Source organism: Typopeltis vanoorti, chromosome 13, assembly GCF_054136105.1.
Source record: "Typopeltis vanoorti isolate ZY-2024b chromosome 13, IOZ_Tvanoo_1.0, whole genome shotgun sequence".
In the NCBI taxonomy this organism is placed as follows: Eukaryota; Metazoa; Arthropoda; class Arachnida; order Uropygi; family Thelyphonidae; genus Typopeltis; species Typopeltis vanoorti.
The window spans coordinates 7,970,390-7,994,315 of NC_143561.1; the positions used below are offsets into that span (position 1 = coordinate 7,970,390).

At 35.7% G+C, this 23,926-nt stretch overlaps 1 protein-coding gene across 1 annotated transcript in view; it reads left to right on the plus strand.

The window, feature by feature from the left end:
• Positions 1–14,957, plus strand: part of LOC150099915 (protein C-mannosyl-transferase DPY19L1-like) — a 331,158-nt gene extending 316,201 nt beyond the window's left edge. The window contains exons 14-15 of the mRNA XM_090403079.1: positions 3,479–3,580; positions 14,835–14,957. Of these exons, the coding sequence (XP_090259205.1) occupies positions 3,479–3,580; positions 14,835–14,870 (138 nt within the window). The 3' untranslated portion in view covers positions 14,871–14,957. The remainder of the gene's footprint in view (positions 1–3,478; positions 3,581–14,834) is intronic.
• Positions 14,958–23,926: the final 8,969 nt, after the last annotated feature.

Genomic DNA, 23,926 nt, shown 5'->3' on the forward strand with positions numbered 1-23,926 from the left:
TCGGCACCCTCTTATCACATAACACTCCAGCCATCTCCCTCCAGTTCCTCCAACCTGCTTGTATCCTGCATCCCACTTCCTTCTCACCTCCTCCATCTTCTTCCACTGTCGAACCTAAGTATCTAAAGTCTCTCACCTTCCTGATGACACTTCCTTCCAGCTCCAGGTCTGTCTCCTGGCCACCGCCCACTGCGCAACACATATACTCTGTCTTACTTCTGCTCAGTCTCATACATCTCTCTTCCAGTACTTTTCTCCATCTTTCCAGTTTAGTTTCCGCTTCTTCTCTTGAATCTATACACAGCAAGATGTCATCTGCATACAACATTGTCCAAGGTGCATCTTCTCTCACCTCCTCTGTTACCACCTCCATCACAATATTAAAGAGAAACGGACTTAATGCTGACCCTTGATGCAAGCCAACTGTTACTTGAAAACTTTCTGTCTGTCCCAAACAGGTCCGAACACTTGTCTTCACATTTCTGTACATTTCCTGCACCAACCTGACATATTTCTCCGGCACCTTCTTCTCCCTCAGACACCTCCAGACTTCTTGCCTTGGCACTCTATCGTATGCTTTCTCCAGATCAATAAATACCAGATGTAGCTCCCTTTGTTTCTCTCGATATTTTTCCATCATCTGTCGTAACCCAAAGATAGCATCTGTTGTTGATGCTATCTTTGGGTTATTTTATTATTATAATAATAATAAAAAAAATAATAATAATAATAAGATTCTAGTATACTACTCAGCTGATTTTAAAATTTATAATTAAAAACTATATTAACAGATCTTATTCTTCTTGTTACAAAGAACTTCTATCACAACTCCACTCTGACCAAGGTTACATCTCAAAACATTTTAAATATCAAATCAGTTCAAGATAATCAGAAAGAATACAACTCATGAACCATCAGACATTCATTTGTAATTTTCTAAGCTCAGTCAATCAAAATTAGTTCTTGTAAGTTCAAGATTCCTAAATTACAACAAATAGGCTTCTCACTATTCTCGTTCAGTCAATGAACACTTAATTCAATAATATAGCATTTGTCACTTGAAGAGGGGAAAAGTCTTAGCACATCACGCATTCAATCTTGACTCACTGAATACAGCAACTAGGAATAAATTACTTTCGGCAGAATTAATTTTCGTTACTTCTCACTAAGAATAGCGAAAGTAATCTTACCAGGATATAGCTTCGTCACATCATAAGGAGATCGAACAACATCTTTAAAGTCCTTGCTGACTTTACTTTGTAGTAACACAAACTTAAAAGAATCTTCTATTTCTGCGATTGATTTATGGACTCGGGAGAATATAACCTTTTTGCACTTGGTTTAAATTATCTACCCATTTCTTCCTTTTCTTATACGTATTATCCTATGTCCTGCACTTTTCCACTGCTAGGCGTTAGGAAGTTTTGGTAGAAATCCAACTCCGAAACAGGTAAGTTAAAATGCCAAGCGATTCCCAGTCCTTTCAATTTCGTTTTTGGCATGTCAAAATCCCCCTTCAGTCTCTAGCTACCGTTCTCTATACTCCCCCCACTCGTTTCTCCTTTTTACTTTCGTTTTCGTGTCCACTCATTCCTTTTTCCCTCCAGTAACTGGTTCTCACCGGTTTAGCTCACATCGAACTTGCTTTTCCCATGGTATATAGTAGTTCACGCTCCAACACGCGGAAATCATGGGAATATGGCAAGGATCCATACTTAAGTTTTGTAGATCTAGAAATGGCATACAACAAGGTACCCAGAGAAAAGCTTTTCAAAACAATACAATTATATGGAGTGAATGAACATTATACAGAGCAATACATTGTCTTTGTTTAAGTTGTCAATCACAGTTAGAATTGAAGCAAATACAGGAAGATGGTTTGATTCTTATCATCTATATGGATCACATTCTGGAAACATTCTTATCATCTATATGGATCACATTCTGGAAACATTCTTATCATCTATATGGATCACATTATGAAAGAAAGTGGCACCGAACCTGATATTAGAATTTGAGATGTCAAACTTAGCTCTCTGCTTTACACACATGATGTTGTACTCCTACACACATCTAGTGCAAGTCTCCAGGATTCACTAACTAAATTGAATAACAGCTCTAACAAATTTGGCATGAGAATAAGCAATAAAATGATCATAACTATGAAAATAGGCATAAGCATAGAAAACTTCAGCTGCATTCAGAATGGAGATCCTATAGAACAAATAAAATATTTCAGCTATTTAGACACAGTTTTTAGTGAACTTGGCAGGTTAAATCTGGAAATGGACAACAAAATAAGCAAAGCTGGTATCGTGGGAAGCCAGCTGAATAAATTTATATGGAATAAGAGAGAAATTATCCAAAACACCAAACTATCAGTATACAGGATAGTGTTCAAACCAATTTTAAGTTATGGATCTGAGAGTTGGATTAGAAATAAAGCACTTAATCAAAGACTAGAGACCACAGATATGAGGGGTCTGAGAAAAATTAGGAGAGTGAACCAATGGCATCAGTGGCAGAACATTATTAAAAATGAAGATATTAGAAATGAGCTTGACATTATTAGCATTCAAGTATGTGTCAGCAGAGCTAATCTAAGGTGGTATGGCCACCTAAATGTAATGGGTGAAGAAAGGTTAGCAAAACAAGTGTTTGATGCCAAGATGCCTGGAAAGTGACCCAGAGGAAGACCAAGATCTAAGTCTTCTTTCTCTGTAATAGATAATATCGCTGATAGATTGATTTGGAGGAAAATTGTTGATAGGAGATTAATAATAATATAAACTGAATTATATAATGCTGTCGTAGTAACCTGAACACCTCTTGGTGGTACATATCAGGAGGATGATGAGAAGCCTATTGAAAACTTGTTACCCAAGATGACAAAAATGCCATAATTACTTTCACTGTAATTGAGAGTATTTAATTCAGTAAGTGGAGACTTTCTTTCATATCCATTACCATGCAAAGCCATAGTACATCTGGCAAACATCATAATGTTCTTAAACGCATCTCTGAATATCAAGACCACATCCGTCTCATCAAGCCACAGAAATCTGGCCTCTCCCAACATGGAGTTGAAAACCCAAACCATAGGATCCACTGGGAAAAGACCAAACTTCTACACAGATCTTCTCTGTATGTTATTCCTAGTATTGTTCCCAACTATACTGATGATGTCCTAAGACACTTAGGTCGAAATATTTACGTATTAAAAAACCTATTACTGTGGTTTTACATGTATTTATTTAGTCATATCCACTATAGCAAACTTATATATATATATATATATATATATGAAGCATTTCTCTGGATTGAGGTGTGGCTTCATGAATTTCATTGAAAATGTGTGTTATGTAAAATATATAATTAATACTAATATGATTCTTCTTTTATGACTTTTAACTATAAAGCTATAAAGTGAAAACTGCACAATGAAGGAGCCTGAAAATCTTTTGTTTTTTTCTTTTAGGGTCATGTCTGGAATCTTTTGAAGTCAAAATTTACAGACTATAAAGATTTTCACACCTTGCTGTATACTTGTGCAGTGGAGTTTGACTTTATGGAAAAGGAGGTATAAAAACAACTGCTACAGATGATTTACTAAATATTTTCTCCTCAAATATGGAAAACAAATAAAATAAATTTATGCACATAATTATAAATGTAATTAGTAACAAAAATTACTTTTATTCAGTGACTTTCCCTTTGAAGTTTATTCACACAACATCTTTAGAGCAAAACAAATTAAATTGACAAAGAATTACATTATGGCAATGGAAAAAAAAAAGACTTTTAATAGCTGTTAATATTTTCATGAGAGGATCAGATGTGATTTAGCAAACAGACTAGTTGTTTCTTCAGGAAAAGTGTACATGAATTATAATTTAAAGCATATGAAATAAACCATTAGAATAGTAACAATCACCCTATGGCATCATTAATGCATGGCATGCAACTTGTGTTTACCAGGATTGCTTTGAGGTGACTGTTGGAGAAGTTGAAATCAACTGTTTTAAGGGATCTTATTGATGACTTCCAGATGTCATTTAAGTTGTTGGTTTCTGTTGAGAGTAACTTGAGTGAGTGACAGCAGCTGATTATTTAACACTTTGTGAAAAGAAGTCATAATAGATTTAGATAAGATGTGTGGCTGCATTCCAGTATAATGGTGTGATTTGTGGTCAGTGAATGATATGAGACTTGAGGTTTTTCCTCTCTTGTGTATTCAACATTCCTGGGCTGTTCTTTCTTTCTCAGTTCAAAACAACTCCTACTTGTCTGACCACATGAGAATAGGCCACATTCTCGTGTCTGACCCAGGTGTTTATAGAATGTATACATTCCGTAAACACGTGGGTATTTATGGAATGAGTTGCTGATTTTTGGAGATCTAAGGAGGCTTCAGATTGGTTTGCAAGCAACCCTGATCTGATCTTCATGAAAAGATTCCTCACATACAGGATAGAAACAGAATCTCTGTATTGAATATCGGGATTTTGGCAAGGAGGAGTACTAATTCCTGACTGGTGATCTTTGGATATCCAAGGATGAACTAATAGAGCAAGAACTTGAGTTTTTCTTTTAGTTTATGTTCATATTTTATAATAGTGGTGTTTTTTTGTTGTTGTTGTATGAGTTATGTCTGTTTACTGGGAAGGATGGTGGGAAGAGGTGTGAAAATAGTGTTCAGTATGGTGTTTTACAGTAAATCTATACTGAAACGATGCTTTCTGGTTTCTTAGAGATTAGGACATCCAGAAAGATTAGTTTCCCTTTTTTCTCTAATCCTAGCATGAACTGTATTTTACAGAATAAGTAATTTAAATCAGTGACATTGTTTCCGAACTATGAATATATCATCAACATCCATTGCCTGCCATTAGGTGACAGGTTTCATTTTGGTTTGAAAAATAACGTTTTTTGCTTTTTTTTTTTTTCCATAAACAGATCTACAGCACAGAGAGGGAGAGGAGGTAATAAACTTCCAGTAACTAGGCCAAAACATTGTTTGTAGAAATAGTTCCATTTGAAGAAATTGAAGTGTAAGCAGTGTTTTAATATTTTGTGACATCTGGTTAGAAGAGGTTTCAATAAAGTCCAGTACATCTATGGGTAACATTGGTATACAGACAGATGAAAGACTCAGAATGTCTGATGTTTTTTTAGGAATCCAGTAAGATGTCTGGATAATGAATCATTTGGAGAGATTATTCTGTCTGCTGTGGCGCTCAGAGGAAAGCCAGTCTTTGTAAGTCTTGAGCAAGCCATATAATCTAGGAGTTAGGTGCTGAAACGACTGGTTTTCATTTTAGTTCATTACAACTATTTGGAAATCCTATGAATTAAATCATTGGTTTCATCATAAGTCACCCAGGTAAGATTGTTGTCTAAAGCAGAGCAGGAGAATGAGAGATATTTTAGAATCACGATCCACATTGTTCATAATTATTATTATAAATTTTCTATACAATATATATATACGCAATATGATTTAACATCATGCAGCTTGTTCTATTTCTTATAAATCAGTTGTTTGCATTCTACCTTGTAACAACTGTTTTTTAAGCCATTGAGGATGGTCTGTTAATTTCAGACTGAAATATGTGGCAGCAGAGTACTTAAGGTCAAAGCTGTATAACTTAGAGGAGAATTCTACATAGCCTTTAGAGGAATGCAGAGAACCAACCAGGGCTTCTGACCTAATGTCAAATCCTCACCTTCTCATGGGGCACCCTGTTAGATATCTACCTGGATAATTGAACAAATGAGGATTGGCTGGCAATTTGAGATTTAGCAAAACAAATTGTATTCTTATTAGCTTAATATACAAACAAAATGATGGAATAACATGACAGAATTTCACGCTAGCTGGGGCATTGCCTGGTTAAACAAGGAACCTGTTGTTTTTGCCAGGGTGAACAACAAAAAGTCAGCTACTGGAACAAATCTTGAAACACACTTCAATTCAGCATCACCAGAGTTCAAGATCAGTACTATAACATAAGAAGCCTGAATCGCAAATAAATGGAGCTGAGAAATTGGATCAGTAACAGATTGACATAATAGGGGTGACTGAAACAAAAAAACACAAAAACTGGTGAGATCTTTCTAAGCAATAAATACAATACATTATATTCAGTGCATAATATTCTAGTAGCAAGGCTTATACGTTGGTCATACATAACTGGTAATTAGTTTACGGAATTAACAACGCATATGAAGTATATTAATTAAAGATTCTCGTAGACAGGCTTATACGTTGGTTATGCATTATTAAAACACTTAAGGAATAGAACAACGTAGTTAAGAATATAAATTAAATTAAACTTTAATAAATATTTTCCGATATTTCGGCAATGTCACATTGCCATTTTCTAAAAGAACTTACAAAAAAGTTACGTGCACGTAGGCACTACAACACAGAAACCGGGAATGAAAAGATGAAGCTATTGTTCTCCTAACAGTCCTGATGGTGCCCTCTAGCGGGCTAAGTAGGTGTTCTTGGCCGTTGGGCTGAAGGTCTGCAGATGTAGGCCTCCCATATTTGGGCAGTCGCATACACCCAAATTTGTTGAGGTTTGGAGAATTTCTCAGGGCTGAGGCTGATTCCATAAAGAGTCTTTCAAATTTGTATTTGCTACGGTGTATCACTTGTTGTTTATTATTTTAACGGTATAATAGAACACAGAAACTAAGTAAATAATTAATTTATTGACTTGATGCTGATATTTCGCTGGTATTATAACCAGCATCTTCAGAGCACAAAAACACTGTTTGTCACAATACGCGAGACTAAAACAACATGGTGTACTTAACCCAAATTGTAGCAGCAACACAAAGACTAGAGTCCTGATTTTGGCGCCCTCTATCTGGAAAAAAAAAAAAAAAAAACACTATCATATATTACTAGAGTCCTAGAAAAGTGCTAGTTTTTTCTTAATATGACTGTCTCCCAGATCTTCGGCAAGTTAATACAGCCATATTTGTTGAGATTTGGAGTGTGTTTTAGGGCTTCTGTCGCCTCTAAGAACAATCTCTCTGATTTATATGGGTTTCTGTGTAGTACTTTTGTGTTTTTCCAGTTGATCCTGTGTGCAGGGGTATCCAGAGCATGGTCTGCTAGGCCCGACTTCCCATAATGATATTTTCGGATGTATCGTTTATGTTCGCTGATGCGGATATTCACAGTTCTTCCTGTTTGACCGTAGTAGGCTTGATTGCATGAGCAGGGTACTTGGTAGACTCCTGGATGTGATAAAGGAGGAATGCTGTCCTTGGGTGAGCGGATGAGGGTGGCTAATTTGCTACATGGTCTGAATGTGGTGCGTAGTTTATGTTTATTGAGGATTCTTGAGATCTTTTCGGATGTGCCTTTAATGTAGGGGATGGTGACTGTTTTGTTGTAGTTCTCTGTGGTAGATGGTGGGAGGGGTTTCTTAGGAGTGTTTAGTATTTTGTTTATTTTTTGTGGATTGTAGCCGTTGGCCAAGAAGGTGTGGCGTAAGTGAGTCAGTTCAGTAGTCAGAGCCTTGTCATTTGAACAGATTGCTCTCGCTCTATGGGTTAGCGTTTTTAATATGCCATATTGTTGAGAAGGATGATGGTGTGATTGTTTGTGTAAGTATCTGCCTGTATGTGTGGGTTTTCTGAAAACTGAAAATGATAAGGAACCATCTGGGAGACGTGTGATGAGTGTATCCAGGAAGGGCAGACAGTTGTGGGCTTCCAGTTCCATAGTAAAGTGGATTTTTGGATGTTGGCTATTTAAATGTGCTGAGAATGTTTTCAATGTCTCAGGGCCATGTGGCCAAATAGCAAGCACATCATCAACATAGCGTAGCCAAAGTGTTGGTTTGAGAGTGGCTGTATTGATTGCTTGTTTTTCCAGGTGTTCTATGTAAAAGTTGGCTAGGGGGGGAGAAAGGGGGGAGCACATGGCTGTCCCATCAATTTGTTTGTATATTTTCCCTTTCCATGTGAAATATCCTGCATGTATTGTGAATTTGAATAGTTCAAATATATCAGGGGGGAAGTGTGACTTCAGTAGATTGAGGGTTTCTATTAGTGGTACATTTGTGAATAGTGAAGTGATGTCAAAGCTTACTATTAAGTCTGAGCTTTTTAGTGTGAGGTGTTGTAAGATGCTTTTTAGGTGTGCTGAATTTTTGATAAAGGAGGGAGAATTGTTAGTGAGAGTGGCTAGTAGCTTTGCTAAATGTCTAGCCAGTTTGTATGTGGGACTATTTATACTGTCCACAATTGGGCGTAGGGGTGTGCCTGGTTTGTGAATTTTTGGTGATCCATAGATCCTCGGTGTTTTAACATGGAAAGGTTTGAGTTTGTTAACCGTGTCTTTGGGCCAGGAAGTGACTTTTTTTAATAATTTTCGTGCCTTATTCTTTTGTGTGTTGGTAGGATTGCGATCTATAATTTTGTATGTTGACTGATCTTGTAATAGTGTGTGCATTTTGTTTTCATATTCAGTTGTGTCCATCACCACGGTTGCATTTCCTTTGTCTGCTTTTGTTATGGTAATCTGGCTGTTGTTGTTAATGGTAATATGGTAATCTGGCTGTTGTTGTTATTGTTAATTAATATACCGAGACACCAAATTAATACCGAACTGTTTTAAAATCAAAAACAAGTTCCACTCGGCCAAAGCCCAACGCATCTATAAACGAGCGAGTGTAGCGCTTTTACGCAAACAAATTAACACCACTCGTCGGGAATTAGCACAAGCAAATACAACCATCAGCGAATTACGAGAATCACTGCATAATATTCTAAATACGGAACTTTGGCAGATCTTAGAGAACATCACCGACGCAACGGCAAAAAAAGAATTCGACAGAGTCAAAAACCGGCACCAAAAGAAGTTCGAAAATCTACAACAACGGAACACCATACAACGACCACAATTACAACAAGACCTCGTCGTCGTGAATCTATCGTCACTCACCTTAAGCAAAGAAGCCACGACTGCTTTAAGTCGAGGGCACAACTTTGCCATAACTCCCAAGCAAGTTCCAAAAGCCGAAATAATGGCGTCCATCGAACGAGGCATTTACGACCTGCCTCCAACAATAGCTAACAACATACGTTTAGATGTGGCCAACATCCTAATCAAGTCCAAGCCTCCAAAAAATAATATCCCACATAAGGAATTCATTGCAATAAAAGAGCTACACAACAACAGCCAGATTACCATAACAAAAGCAGACAAAGGAAATGCAACCGTGGTGATGGACACAACTGAATATGAAAACAAAATGCACACACTATTACAAGATCAGTCAACATACAAAATTATAGATCGCAATCCTACCAACACACAAAAGAATAAGGCACGAAAATTATTTAAAAAAGTCACTTCCTGGCCCAAAGACACGGTTAACAAACTCAAACCTTTCCATGTTAAAACACCGAGGATCTATGGATCACCAAAAATTCACAAACCAGGCACACCCCTACGCCCAATTGTGGACAGTATAAATAGTCCCACATACAAACTGGCTAGACATTTAGCAAAGCTACTAGCCACTCTCACTAACAATTCTCCCTCCTTTATCAAAAATTCAGCACACCTAAAAAGCATCTTACAACACCTCACACTAAAAAGCTCAGACTTAATAGTAAGCTTTGACATCACTTCACTATTCACAAATGTACCACTAATAGAAACCCTCAATCTACTGAAGTCACACTTCCCCCCTGATATATTTGAACTATTCAAATTCACAATACATGCAGGATATTTCACATGGAAAGGGAAAATATACAAACAAATTGATGGGACAGCCATGGGCTCCCCCCTTTCTCCCCCCCTAGCCAACTTTTACATAGAACACCTGGAAAAACAAGCAATCAATACAGCCACTCTCAAACCAACACTTTGGCTACGCTATGTTGATGATGTGCTTGCTATTTGGCCACATGGCCCTGAGACATTGAAAACATTCTTAGCACATTTAAATAGCCAACATCCAAAAATCCACTTTACTATGGAACTGGAAGCCCACAACTGTCTGCCCTTCCTGGATACACTCATCACACGTCTCCCAAATGGTTCCTTATCATTTTCAGTTTTCAGAAAACCCACACATACAGGCAGATACTTACACAAACAATCACACCATCATCCTTCTCAACAATATGGCATATTAAAAACGCTAACCCATAGAGCGAGAGCAATCTGTTCAAATGACAAGGCTCTGACTGCTGAACTGACTCACTTACGCCACACCTTCTTGGCCAACGGCTACAATCCACAAAAAATAAACAAAATACTAAACACTCCTAAGAAACCCCTCCCACCATCTACCACAGAGAACTACAACAAAACAGTCACCATCCCCTACATTAAAGGCACATCCGAAAAGATCTCAAGAATCCTCAATAAACATAAACTACGCACCACATTCAGACCATGTAGCAAATTAGCCACCCTCATCCGCTCACCCAAGGACAGCATTCCTCCTTTATCACATCCAGGAGTCTACCAAGTACCCTGCTCATGCAATCAAGCCTACTACGGTCAAACAGGAAGAACTGTGAATATCCGCATCAGCGAACATAAACGATACATCCGAAAATATCATTATGGGAAGTCGGGCCTAGCAGACCATGCTCTGGATACCCCTGCACACAGGATCAACTGGAAAAACACAAAAGTACTACACAGAAACCCATATAAATCAGAGAGATTGTTCTCAGAGGCGACAGAAGCCCTAAAACACACTCCAAATCTCAACAAATATGGCTGTATTAACTTGCCGAAGATCTGGGAGACAGTCATATTAAGAAAAAACTAGCACTTTTTTAGGACTCTAGTAATATATGATAGTGTTTTTTTTTTTTTTTTTTTTTTTCAGATAGAGGGCGCCAAAATCAGGACTCTAGTCTTTGTGTTGCTGCTACAATTTGGGTTAAGTACACCATGTTGTTTTAGTCTCGCGTATTGTGACAAACAGTGTTTTTGTGCTCTGAAGATGCTGGTTATAATAACAGCGAAATATCAGCATCAAGTCAATAAATTAATTATTTACTTAGTTTCTGTGTTCTATTATACCGTTAAAATAATAAACAACATGTTCGACGAACACATAAAGGTGTATCACTGTAGCTTTCTTCCACCGTATTCTGTGGTGTGTATCCAGAGCATGGTCCGCAAGCCCAGAATGACTGTATTTGTGAAAACGGATGTAGTCCTTGTGTTCCGAAATTCTGATATTCGCTGTTCTGCCTGTTTGGCCAAAGTAAGACAGTTTACAACTGCAAGGGACCTGGTAAACACCAGGTAGGTCTAGGGGAAGTAGTTGGTCTTTAGTGGAGCGGATAAGGGATGCCCATTTTCTGTAAGGTTTGTAACAGGAGGTCAGGTCATGTTGCCAAAATATAAAAGTTATTTATTAAAGTTATCTTTAATTAATATACTTTATATGCATTGTTAATTCCGTAAACTAATTACCAGTCAGGGAATAATAATCAGGGAAAACAAGAAGTAGCTATAATATTAAATACAAAATTCGCCAACATCAAATAGAGTGATGTGGGCAAATATCAGAATGGGGAAGTGGACAATGACACTTCTTTGTGCCTATTGTCCCACAGAAGGTTCTACTAATAGAAGTGGAGGAATTTTTTGAGGCTTTAGAGAAAGCAACTGACAATGTAAAAATAAAAGTTGGTTCTTGTTGGGGATCTAAATGGCAGAGTAGGAAACAATTGTCAGACATACAAAAATATTTTGGGAAAACTTGGAGAAAAGCAAAACTAATAATAATGGATGTCAGGACATGGACTGGTTATTACTAACAAATGTTCCAACATAAAAATGTGCATACATTTACATGGAGAGAACAGGTAAGGAATAGAAAAAGTCTCATTGACTATGTTATTGTTGATAGTAGTGTTTTCTCTCTTGTGCAGGACACTAGACTATACAGAGGATTTGAAATTGGAAGTGATCACCATTTAGTCTTGAGCAGGATAAAATTGAATTTCATATTGAAAAGAAGAACACGTAAGAAAGTTTTGAAGCGAATAAAAGTTAACCAGCTCTCAGATGTAAGCTGTAAACTAAAATACACAAACATTATTCAAGAAAAAATGAAAGAATTTGAGAACAGGAACCAAATCTTGAAGATTCAGTCGCAAGTCCTGAAGAGAACATTGATTGATTAGCTAGAAAGGCATGTGATGAAGTTCTCTGCAAGGATTGAAAACTCAGAAGTCTATGGCGGACACAGAAAGTTAAAGAGGCAGTGAAGGAAATGAACAGAGCATATCGAAAGTTCCTGGCAAATAAGTCAGCTTGTGCTCTTAGAGAATACAGACAAATGTAAGTAAGCTAAACACTGTGTAAAACTAGCTGAACAAAAGTCATAGGAAAAATTTGGCAAGAACATAGAACATAAATATCATGAAGGTGAGAAAATATTCTGGAGGCTGTTGAAAAAGCTATTGTGAAATGGAGGAAAGAGTGCAGTAAAAGAAATTAGAAATGAAAAATTGCTAAATGAAACAAACAGTGAGAGCATGGTGGTAAAAAACACTCAACAGGCATGCAGTCAGCATATCCATATTTGAAGTAGAAAAGCCATCAAAAGTCTGAAATATGGAAAGGTAGCAGGAGTAGATGATATTCGACCAGAAATGCTCAAGTATGATGGTATAAATGTTTTGCAGTGGCTGCACTGCATAGGTCAGAAAGCCTGGACAGATGATTGGAGTAGACGAATTCCAAATGATTGGAGTAGAACTCTCATAGTACCCATATACAAAAAAGGATATAAAACTGAATGTGAGAATTACAAAGTTATTTCCCTACTGACTGTTCCTTGTAAGATTTATACAGGTATACTTGAGAAATGGTTGAGAAGGATAGTAGAATGGAAGATTGGTGAAGAACAAGCTGATTCAACCCAAATAGAGGCTGTCAGGATCAGATTTTCACTTTACAACAAATAGTTGAAAAATCGTGGGAATATAACAAAGATCTGTATTTAAGTTTTTGCAGACCTGCAAAAGGCATATGATAAGGTTCCAAGAGAAAAACTATTCAAAATGCTGCAGTTATATGCTGTCAATGGGGAATTATATCAAGCAATACTTAGTCTTTATTTGAGTTGTAAGTCAGCAGTTAGAATTGAAGAAAGTACAGGAAGATGATTTGATATTAAATCTGGTGTCAGACAAGGATGTACATTATCCCCTCTGTTATTCATTATCTATATGGATCACATTATGAAGGAAAGTAGTATGAAACCCGATATCAAAATTAAGATGTTAATCTCAGCTCTTTACTTGATGCAGATGATGTTATACTTTTAAATAAATCCAGTACTAGTCCGTAAGATTCCCTGACTAAATTTGAATATCCCGAATGAATTGAATTAAATAGCACAACAAAGCCAATATGAAAATCAGCAATAACAAGACAAAGACAATGAAAATAGGCAGAAACATTGAAAACAACTGCATCATGAATGGAGAACCTATAGAAGAAGTAAAACATTTCAGCTACTTAGTCACAATTTTAGTGAAGATCACAAATTAAATATGGAAATAGACAACATAATCAACAAAGCTGGTATGGTAGGAAGTGAATTGAATAAATTTATATGGAATAAGAGAAAAATTAGTCAAAATACTAAATTAGCTGTGCACATGACACTGTTCAAATCAATTTTAATTTATAGATCTGAGAGCTCTATTAGAAATAAAACTTGAACAAAGACTAGAAACCACATATATGACAGACTTGAGATAGTTAGGAGCATGAATAGATGGCATCAATGGCAATATCATATTAAAAACAAGGATATTAAGAAAGAACTTGGTATTGTTAGCATGCAGGAAGATGTTAGCAGAGCAAATCTCAGATGGTATGGTCACTCTAACAGAAATGGAGAGTAAAAATGAGCAAAACAAGTGTTCTCTTCCAGGTTGGCAGGAAAAAGACCCAGAGGAAGACAAAATATAGGTGGATTGATACAGTAAAAATTGCCGTAGAAGAAAGAGATATAAGATCTGATAATGTTTGAGTCTTGACGGATAACAGATTGATTTAGAGAAAAATTGTTGATAGGAAGTTAGTAATGAAGTAATGTAAGTTCTTCATGTAGTACTGTAATGATATCCTGTACACTGCTTGAGGTTACATGTCAGGAATTTAATGATGTTGATATATGGCAGTATATTAAATAAATAATAGTTTTACCTTGTGTTTTCATGTATATTGTTTAAAGTTATGGCACAAGTTTCTCTGAAAACAAGTATTATAATGATTGTTGATTATTGGTGTTTTTGTGACATCTGGTGAGAAGAGGTTTCAATAAAGTCTAGTACATCTATGGGTATATTAATGTACAGAGAGAGAGAGAGAGAGATGAAAGAAATATCTGATGTTTTTTAGGAATCCAGTAAACAGTGCCAGCTCTAGGGGTTCTGGCACCCCAATGTAATTTTAAGTTGAGCACCCCTTACTTTTTTTTTTTTAATATAGTTAAAATTTAAAGGTTTTAAACTCAAAACACATATTTTTATGTAAAATTTTGTAATTTGAAAAATTCATATATTAAGAACACAGCAAAAATTGCAAAACATACAAAAATGCACATAGACTAGAATTGCAGATACATAAGTTGCCAATTACTGGCTATGAGATATTTTAACTAGAGATTTAAAAACTAGAAAAATTGCACAATGACAAGAATCATTTCATTTTTAATGGGAAAAGAAATGTATGAAAAAATTAAATTATTTAAAAGTTGACTTTTCTTGATTTTATGGAAGCAAATTCATCTAATTTCACTTGTTTCTAGTTTCTCACAGATATCGCCTTCTATTGTGATCATTGACAGTCCAACCAGTCTTTCTTGCAAAGTACTATATCTTAGATATGTTTAATTAATTTCAGTCTTAAAAATGATCGTTCACTGCTACTGAAACTGGAAGTGTCAAAAATATTCAAAGAGAAATTGTTAAATTAATAAAGATGCTTTCTAAATTATTTGTGTGTATATATTGCAGTATTTTCAATGGATCTGAGCTGTCCTTTAGAATTTGTATTTTATTACATAATTTGATGGCAAAATATCCTTTTCTTCACCATTATTCAGTGCAACTTGTAAATCATCACAATCTTTTCTTAAAGTGTCCTCATCCATATTAAAAATTTTCTTGAAACTGGATAAAAACTGAAATATGTTAAAGTAACTTGTCAACAGATCACACCTTTCAGCCAAAGAATTAATAATAATGTCCATAATTGTAAGGGGAAAAAAAATTTAACTTTAAAGTTATATTGTGGAACAACTGGCACTTCATTTAAACATTCATAACAGAACAATATTTTCTTATCTTTGTGTAAAGTACTTCTTCTGAACTCAGGAGAAATTTCTAAATCCACTGTTAACTCTTTTGCTGATTCAGGTATAACATTAAAATTTTCATCCAATCTGAATTCTTTAGTAAAGTCAATTACATTATTTAATGTGTTTATAGATTCACTTAAATTTGTGTTTGGATTTTGAAGCATTTTATTCACTGCATTGATCTTACTCAGAATTTCATACCATTATAAGTGAACACCAAAATCCATAATCTTTAATTTTCAAAGCTAATGTTTTTGCTTCATATTTTGTATAATTGTTAATTTAAATATTATATCTACGTGAACAAAGAGCATCAGTCTTCGCTTCTCATTTAGTATCTGATAAAGTTTTAAAATAAATGCAATTTTGCAAAATGCATTACATACCAGTCAAAGCACTGAAGAAATTGTAAATTTCTTGTATGGTGCTAAAAAAAAACTCACTGTTTCGGTGTTAATTTAGTGATCATTGCATCAGTGATCACTAAATTTAACGTGTGCTGCACATGGGACCAAGAGTGCTCGAGGGTTAATTTTTAATATGTGTCTCTGAATGCCACTGTGTTTTTCCTCACATATTCATCCCATTATCATTTCTTGTCCTCACAAACTTCTAGGAATCCTGAAAAATGTTCTTCCATAGTAATTATATTTCTTTCATGTTTATGAACAAGCCTGGCAATAATTGTCATTTGTTCAATATGACTTATGTCAGTGGTGCAGTCTAGTATTATAGAAAAATATTTGGCATTAGTTCATTAATATTATTCATTGATTAATATTAATTCATTTTGAATATTTTTATCTAAATAATGAGGTTTTTTTTTTTTTTTTTGCCAAATGATTTGCAGTAACAATATCAAATTTTGAAAATAACTACCAGTTTTAAAAATGGTCATTGTCTTTCTCATAAATAATATCTGTTGTGCCACGAAAAGCTACTACAACAATGCCCTTTAAGATATTTTTATTATCTTGACTATTCTATCGAGGCAATGTCATTTCTCAACTTGATATACTTCTTCAAGTTTACAGTCTATTGTGGTATGATCTTTTAATTGTTTTTTAATTTCCATTCACTTCATAAAATATTTTAAATGTGATGCACATCCTTCATGAGTAGTAAGAGTCTTCAATAAATTTTGCCAATTAGAATAACCATTGGTAGGTAATTTCTGGTTTCTTTCGTTTGAAAATATTTTACAACAGAAACACAGTTTACGGAAGTGAAATACATGAACCATGTTCTTGCCAAAATTTCATTGTTTGCTACTTTACAGTTATAATAAACATCGCTAAAACTTTGACCACAATCATGACGTAGATAAAAATTATTTTAGTTTGTTTTGGGCCTTGTTTTATGAGAAATTTTAGAATATTACCATTAATAATCGAAGGCCAAGTGGCCAGATCACTTAAATTAAAAATTAATGATGGTTTAGAAATTTGGAGTGTCGTGTATGGCTGATGTTGATGATTCTAATAAATTAATATTAAAAGTCATCTTTGATAGTTGCATAGAAAGGTCCTTAGAATATGTGGAATTTTACTTTGCTTGTTCATTTTCATATTGTTGTTTGTTATCTTCATACACTATTTTTATATCTTCAGACTTTTTTTGAGAAATTTAGTTAGCTGCCCTCTCTGTTTCTCTTTTTCAAGTTCTTTTGCTTGTTTTCTTTTTTTTTTTTTATTTGCAGCTATGGATAATTTTTTTGGTCTCCATTATGCCCGAATTTATTCTTAAATAAAACAAAATCTACCGAACAAAAAATTTGGTAAGACATAAAAATAAATTATTGAGGAAAAAATATAAGATTTAGGGCTATTTATTCAGATTTAAAATTTTAGGTTATTATTATTATTGTTATTATTACGGGCAACTCCAAAGATGGTTATTTTTACAGGCAACTCCAAAGAGTCCTTATAGACTCATCGAGGGAAGCCCTAAACATCATGTCCATCACAACTATTCGACATTCACACAGTATCCATCATACTTTGCCTTGAACTCATTCACTGTCATAGCACCCACTCTGGCAGCTTATTCCACTCATTCACCACTCTAAAAGTAAAAAACCTAGCTCTAACACCCTTACTAACCACGCTCTTGCCCAGCTTCCATCGATGTCCCCTAGTCCTTCCACCACCAGTGCTATTCTCAAAAATATCCTCTGAATTAATCGTATAGAAACCCTTCAGCAATTTGAATGTCTCAATCATATCTCCCCTTTTCCGTCTATCAACTAATTTTTGCAACCCACAAATCTTCAACCTGTTCTCATAAGATTCATATCATCTTGGTCACTCGCCTCTGGATCCTCTCGACCTCCTTCCCATCTAGAAGGAGGTTGAGAGGATCCAGATGACAAAATCTGGTGACCAAATCTGGGTACAGTAGTCAAAATGGGATCTTATCAAGGCTCGCTACAGAAGAACAATAACTTGCTTGTCTCTGCTCGTCAAAGTATTCTTCAGCATCCAAGTGATTTGATGAGCTGATTTAGCCACTTTTGCAATGTGCCCCCCTAAAATTACAAAATTTTGGCTTTACAAACAATGTGTGAGGTCTGTTTCACAAAATACACCCAAATGCCACTTTGTAATAGAGGTTAAGCCTGGTACAGATTCTCTTGATTGCTACACTGAACTGCAGAAAACATTGCATGCACTGTGTCTAAATATAATGTGTGCGACGTGCATGCCTCACATCCTAATTGGCAAATACACACTGCATGTAAAAAAGAAAGTCGGTAGTGTAAGGCCCTAAGAAAATGATGTGACTCTAATCTAAATATTCTAATGTTGAGAAAATGATGTGATTCTAATCTAAGTATTCTAATGTTGAGAAAATGATGTGATTCTAATAATGGAAGGTAATTTTTGAGCAATTACATAATTTTGGCTTTACAAACAATGTGTCAGATCTGTTTCACAAAATATACCCAAATGCCACTTTGTAATAGAGGTTAAGCCAGGTATAGATTCTCTTGATTGCTGCATGCACTATGTCTAAATATAATGTGCGCAACATGCCTGCCTCACATCCTAACTGACAAATACACACTGCATATAAAAAAGAAAGTCGTAGTATAAGGCCCCCTCTTAACACAATGTCCTGGATGAATGCCAAGCTTGTCTAGTGCTTCTGCCAGCTCTATACTACAAATAGCAAAAAACAACTTGCAGTTTTTGCTAAATGTTATTAAAAGTCACAGTATTTATTACAATATATTTAGTGCTTATCCACATTTAATAAAAGCTAATATTAAAATGTGTTTTTATTTTATTTTTTCTACTCACTTCGTGCCCCTTGAAGAAGGTTCTCCGATATGATGTATCACCTGCTTACCATATTAAACTGGCACTGCCAGTAAGAAGTCTGGATAATGAATAATTTAGGGAGATTATTCTGTTTGCTGTGGCATAATAATCTCTCCAGATATATAAAGTTTTTTTAATTAGTGATGTTGCATTTTGGTGTGCAGAAGATGATAAAAAAAAGGGTAGTAGCTTTTTAACCTATGTTTTAAATCTATATCTAGCACAGAATTCTGTGCTAGATAATGATTTTTACTGCTCAGAATGTCAATCTTTGGAATGTAACAGAAAGTGATAGAGGAAACCAAGCCTTTTGATGTTTTTTTATTTTGGTTCAAAGAATAGAAAGATTTTCCAAGCATTGCTGGATTACTAAAGAACAACATCAGATATTGTGATTTTTTCATCACACATGAAAATCAACACTCTGATGTTGTGTACATTGATCTATGCTAGTCTCTCATATGATTCATCTACCACAAATGAAACTATCAATTGAATACAGTAACCATGCCTTATCTTGAAGACATCTTTTTTCATATTGTATTAAGGGCTTCTATCATTCATTCACATTGCTCCCTCAACAGAAATTAGTGAATCATCTAAAATTATATCTGGAAGTCATTAATGACATCTCCTAATATACTTGATTTCATCTTTTCCAATGGTTCCCTTAAAACAATCACAAGAAAAAAGATGATGTGAGTTGTCCATTACTTGTGCCTCGGTCTAATTGTTTACCGTTTATCTAAGATATGCTTTAAAGTGTAATCTGTGTTCAATTTTTCACCATAAAAAAACAAATGTTCTTATTTATTTCAATAAACTGAAACATAAGTAGACATTTAAATAAAAATTGATACAATGCAACACATGTATTAGCATTTTAATTGTATAAAATTTTCTCCTGAGTATCATAGATATTGTCAGTATGAATTCAAAATTAAACAAGGTGTAAGTTACATAACAAAGACTAAGTAATGAGAACCTGTCAGCCATATATTCATTATATTAGAGTAGCATGGTTCAAACGGCTCTAAAGTCCTAAATATGTTTATTATATATGTTTAAAAAAAATTAACTAGGGAAGGCTGTGTGAAGACGAACAATTTCCATCAAATCTATTCAAATTGGGCAATACAGCAAGGTTTCACTTTTTTTTTTTTACAAATTTTACAAATCTACATGTAAACATACTTTCTTTATACAAGTATGTTTACATGTAGAATATTAATCTTTTCCAAAGAATTTTATGTTTGGAGAAAATATCATATTTGGCAATTTCAGATTTTTCCTTCTTGTGGAATCTAATGTAGTCTAGATATGCCAGTTTGGTTGAAGTATAATAAACTACATGTGCTGATAGACACCTGTAGTTTAGAACACCAGGGTTGAGCTTAGACAGGAGGAAGGTTTATTAATTGAGTGAAAAGCGACTCTGAGACCAGTGAATTTATGTAATTTGCAGATGCATTCGGGAACACCTTTAACATATGGGATGGTGATATGGTTGGCAACTTCTTGGCAGACGGGCAGTGGAAAAACCCAATAACTGTTAATCACCTTGTTTGCAAAAGACTCATTGAAGTCATTAGACAGAGAGGTGGTTTGATAAAATGTATTCCTGTGTGAATAACGACTCGGTAGAATACAGTGAGTGAACTCCATGAATAAAAATTTGTGACCAAACATGAAAGACAAGCTATACTGGAATTTGTTTTAAAACAAACTGAAGTCTCCTATCTGGCTGATAAAGAATAAGCAAGGAGCCTTACCATACTGAAGACCTGCCTGTTTGGCCAAAGTAGGACAGCTTACAGCTACAAGGGACTTGGTTATACAGCAGGTAGGTCTGGGGAGGGGGGAGAGGTTGGTCTTTAGTGGAACAGATAAGGGATGCCAAGTTTTTATAAGGTCTCTAACAAGAAATTAAGTCATGTTTTTTAGGATTTTTGTAATTTTTTACGAGGTGCCTCGGATATAGGGAATGGTGTGGATTTAGGGTAATCCTTTGTGCGAAGGGGGGGTATTGATTTCAATATTTTTTGGTTTTTTTTGGGGGGGGGATAGCCATTGGCTAAGAAAGTGTTGAGAATATGGTTTAGCCTTGTTGTTAGGACATTGTCATTTGAACAGATAAGTTTAGCCCTGTTGTGTAGTGTCTTAATGACTCCATATTGTTGTGGGGGGGGGGGGGGATTGTTGGTGAATGTATCTGCCTGTATGGGTGGATTTTCTATAAACTGAGAAAACCAAGGTTCCATCAGGCTGGCGGGTGACTAGTGTGTCTAAGAAAGGAAGGTGGTTGTGTTTTTCTTCTTCCAGGGTGAACTTGATTCTGGGGTGTTGGTTATTTAAGTGTATTAGGAAGGAAAGGAATGCATCAGTGCCATGTGGCCAAATAGCGAACACATCATCAACATAGCGAAGCCATATGGTTGGTTTTCGTGGGGCTGAGTTTAAGGCTTTCTCTTCAAAAGTCTCCATATAAAAGTTGGCCAAGGGCGGGGAGAGTGGAGAACCCGTGGCTGTCCCCTCTATTTGTTTGTAGAATTTTCCTTGTCAAACAAAATAGCCCGAGTTCATTGTGAACTGAAATAGGGCTGTGATATCGGGAGGAAATTTATCTTGCATTAGCTCTAAGGATTCTTTGAGTGGAACGTTTGTGAATAGGGCGGAGACATCAAAACTGACCATTACATCGTCAGTGTGTTTGAGTATAAGGTTTTCTATGCTGGCTTTGAAGTGGGCTGAGTTTTTTGTGTGAAGGTGTGTTGCCAGTATAGTAGTGTGTGAGGGCTTTGGGCAAAAGTTTAGCTAGTTTGTATGTGGGGAAATCAATGCTATCCACTATGGGATGTAATGCCACATTTTATTTATGTATCTTTGGGAGTCCATATATATACGGGGGGGGTATGGAGTTAAACGGTTTTAATTTGTTAGTGACTTCTACAGGCCAAGAAGTGACCTTCTTAAGGAGCCTGTGGAGTTTTCTAATTTGTGAGTTGGTGGGATTGTACTCGATAGGGAGGTAAGTAGCCTGATCTAACAGTAGAGCATTCAGCTTACCTGTTTAATCTTTTGGTTAAGCAATACTGTGGCATTCCCTTTATCTGCTTTGGTGAATATTATTTCCTTGTTTTTCTTTAATTCTTGCAGAGATTTAATTTCCTTATTGGGCATGTTGGTTTTTGGCGGTTTTGCTTTAGTCAGAACACAAGCCACATCCAGTCTAATGTCGTTGGCGACATGGTTTGGAAGGTGTCGTATCCCGCATTCAATTTGTATCATAATGTCTTCAGTAAATAATCTTCTGGGCCAAATAGTGAAGTTGTGGCAACGTGAGAGAGCATTGAGTGCTTCAGGTTTCAAACTAATTGACGAAAGGCTGACTACCGTGTCGGTAGGAAGTTGTGGTTTCGAGTTCGAGTTCTTTTTAAATTCTCAAATTTTTTTGTGTGTCGTTCCTGTATTTTTTTAAATTCTTTGTCCACAGCAGCGCACGAGATGTTGTATAAAATAGACCAAATCTCGTGGTTTAAGGTGCTGGAAAGCTCATCCTCGAGTACCTGGATAGCTGAGTTAGCGTCATTCAGGAAACGGCGAGTAATGGCGATTTGTTCCCTGAGCAAAGCTTGGCTCGCGCAGTTATAAATACAGAGAGCCTTTTGAGAAACGCAATGGTGCTTGAATTTGACACAGTTTGGGATTACCTGGTTATCCCGGCAGCGTTTTAGGAATGCGAGATGATTCAGTTGTCTTGATAGCTTCAACTTCATTTTACCGTAATGGCAGGCCTTACGTACAATGGAATCTCCATGGATTATCGTAATTCTCGTGGAAAGGCTTAGACGTTGGTTATACATTCTTACTAAATAGCTTAAGGAAATTACAGCGTACAATAGAATATACATTAAAATATATTTGGTATTCTTGGCTGATTGCGCTGAAGGTCTTCTGATGTAGGTATCCCAAATTTGGGGCAATCTCATGCACCCAAATTTGTTTAGGTTTGGATTGTTTCTTAGGGCTGAAGCTGATTCCATGAATAGCCTTTTGTATTTGAATTTACTATGGTGTATTGTCATGGCTTTCTTCCATCATATTCCATGGCAGGTATCCAGCGCATAGTCTGCAAGACCAGAGTGGCTGTATTGGTGAAAACAGATGTAGTCCTTGTGTTCTGAAATTCTGATATTAGCTGTCCTGCCTGTTTGGCCAACATAACTTAATTTCTTGTTCCAGACCTTATCAAAAATTTGCATCCCTTATCCACTCCACTAAAGACCAATCTCCCCACCCATCCCCTAGACCTACCTGGTGTATACCAAGTCCCTTGCAGCTGTACGCTGTCCTACTTTGGCCAATTTGGGTTAAAACAAAGCTCCAATTTTTTTTTTTTTTAATATTTGTTTTATGTATCTGAGAAGACTATATATTGTAGGAAGGTGACCATGATAGCTTTTAAGCTATTTTTTTTATTTCTTCATCAAAGCTGGGGATACTATTAATGATTTTTGTTTAGTCTGTTTAACCTAATACTGCTTAGGTTAAGCAGTATTAGGCTTTCAAGAAGCCAAGTGTTATTTGGCTGTGACAGACCATTGAGCCTAACAAAAAAAAATGAAAGATGTGGGGATACAATGGGATTTTTATGTCAAACGTTTACCAATATTATTGCTTTAATGATGCTACAGCATTATTATTGCTTATTTTTAAAGATTAGATAGTCTAGGAGCTGCATTATACTTAGAGACTATACATACCAGTACTTTTCAAGTTACTTTTGACCTCCTTTACAGAGTGATGGCCTCAGCTGTGTGCTAGAAATCATCTACTGCCTAAAAGCTTTCATAAATTTTCATTCCACAGTGGGATTTGAACCTTGAACCTACAGCCTGTAGACTGGAAAATAAAGATGCTATTCAATTAACCAGACTATCAAATGAAAGATATTTTGGAAAAGGAAATACTGTATAATAGAACAAAATTCAAATAAAACACTCAGCAGAGAGAAAATATTTATATATCTTAACTCTGTCAACTGACGAGCATGCTCATGTGACTACATCAGCACTAAATAAAGCTCTACAGCACTTGAAAGGAGATACTTTTTCATCCTGTGCATGTTAAAAGGAAAATGTGCAACCTGCATGGTTGAAGAATTCCATAGCTTTCCTTCTGAGCCTTCTAACATCCAAATAACTTAAGTTCAATATC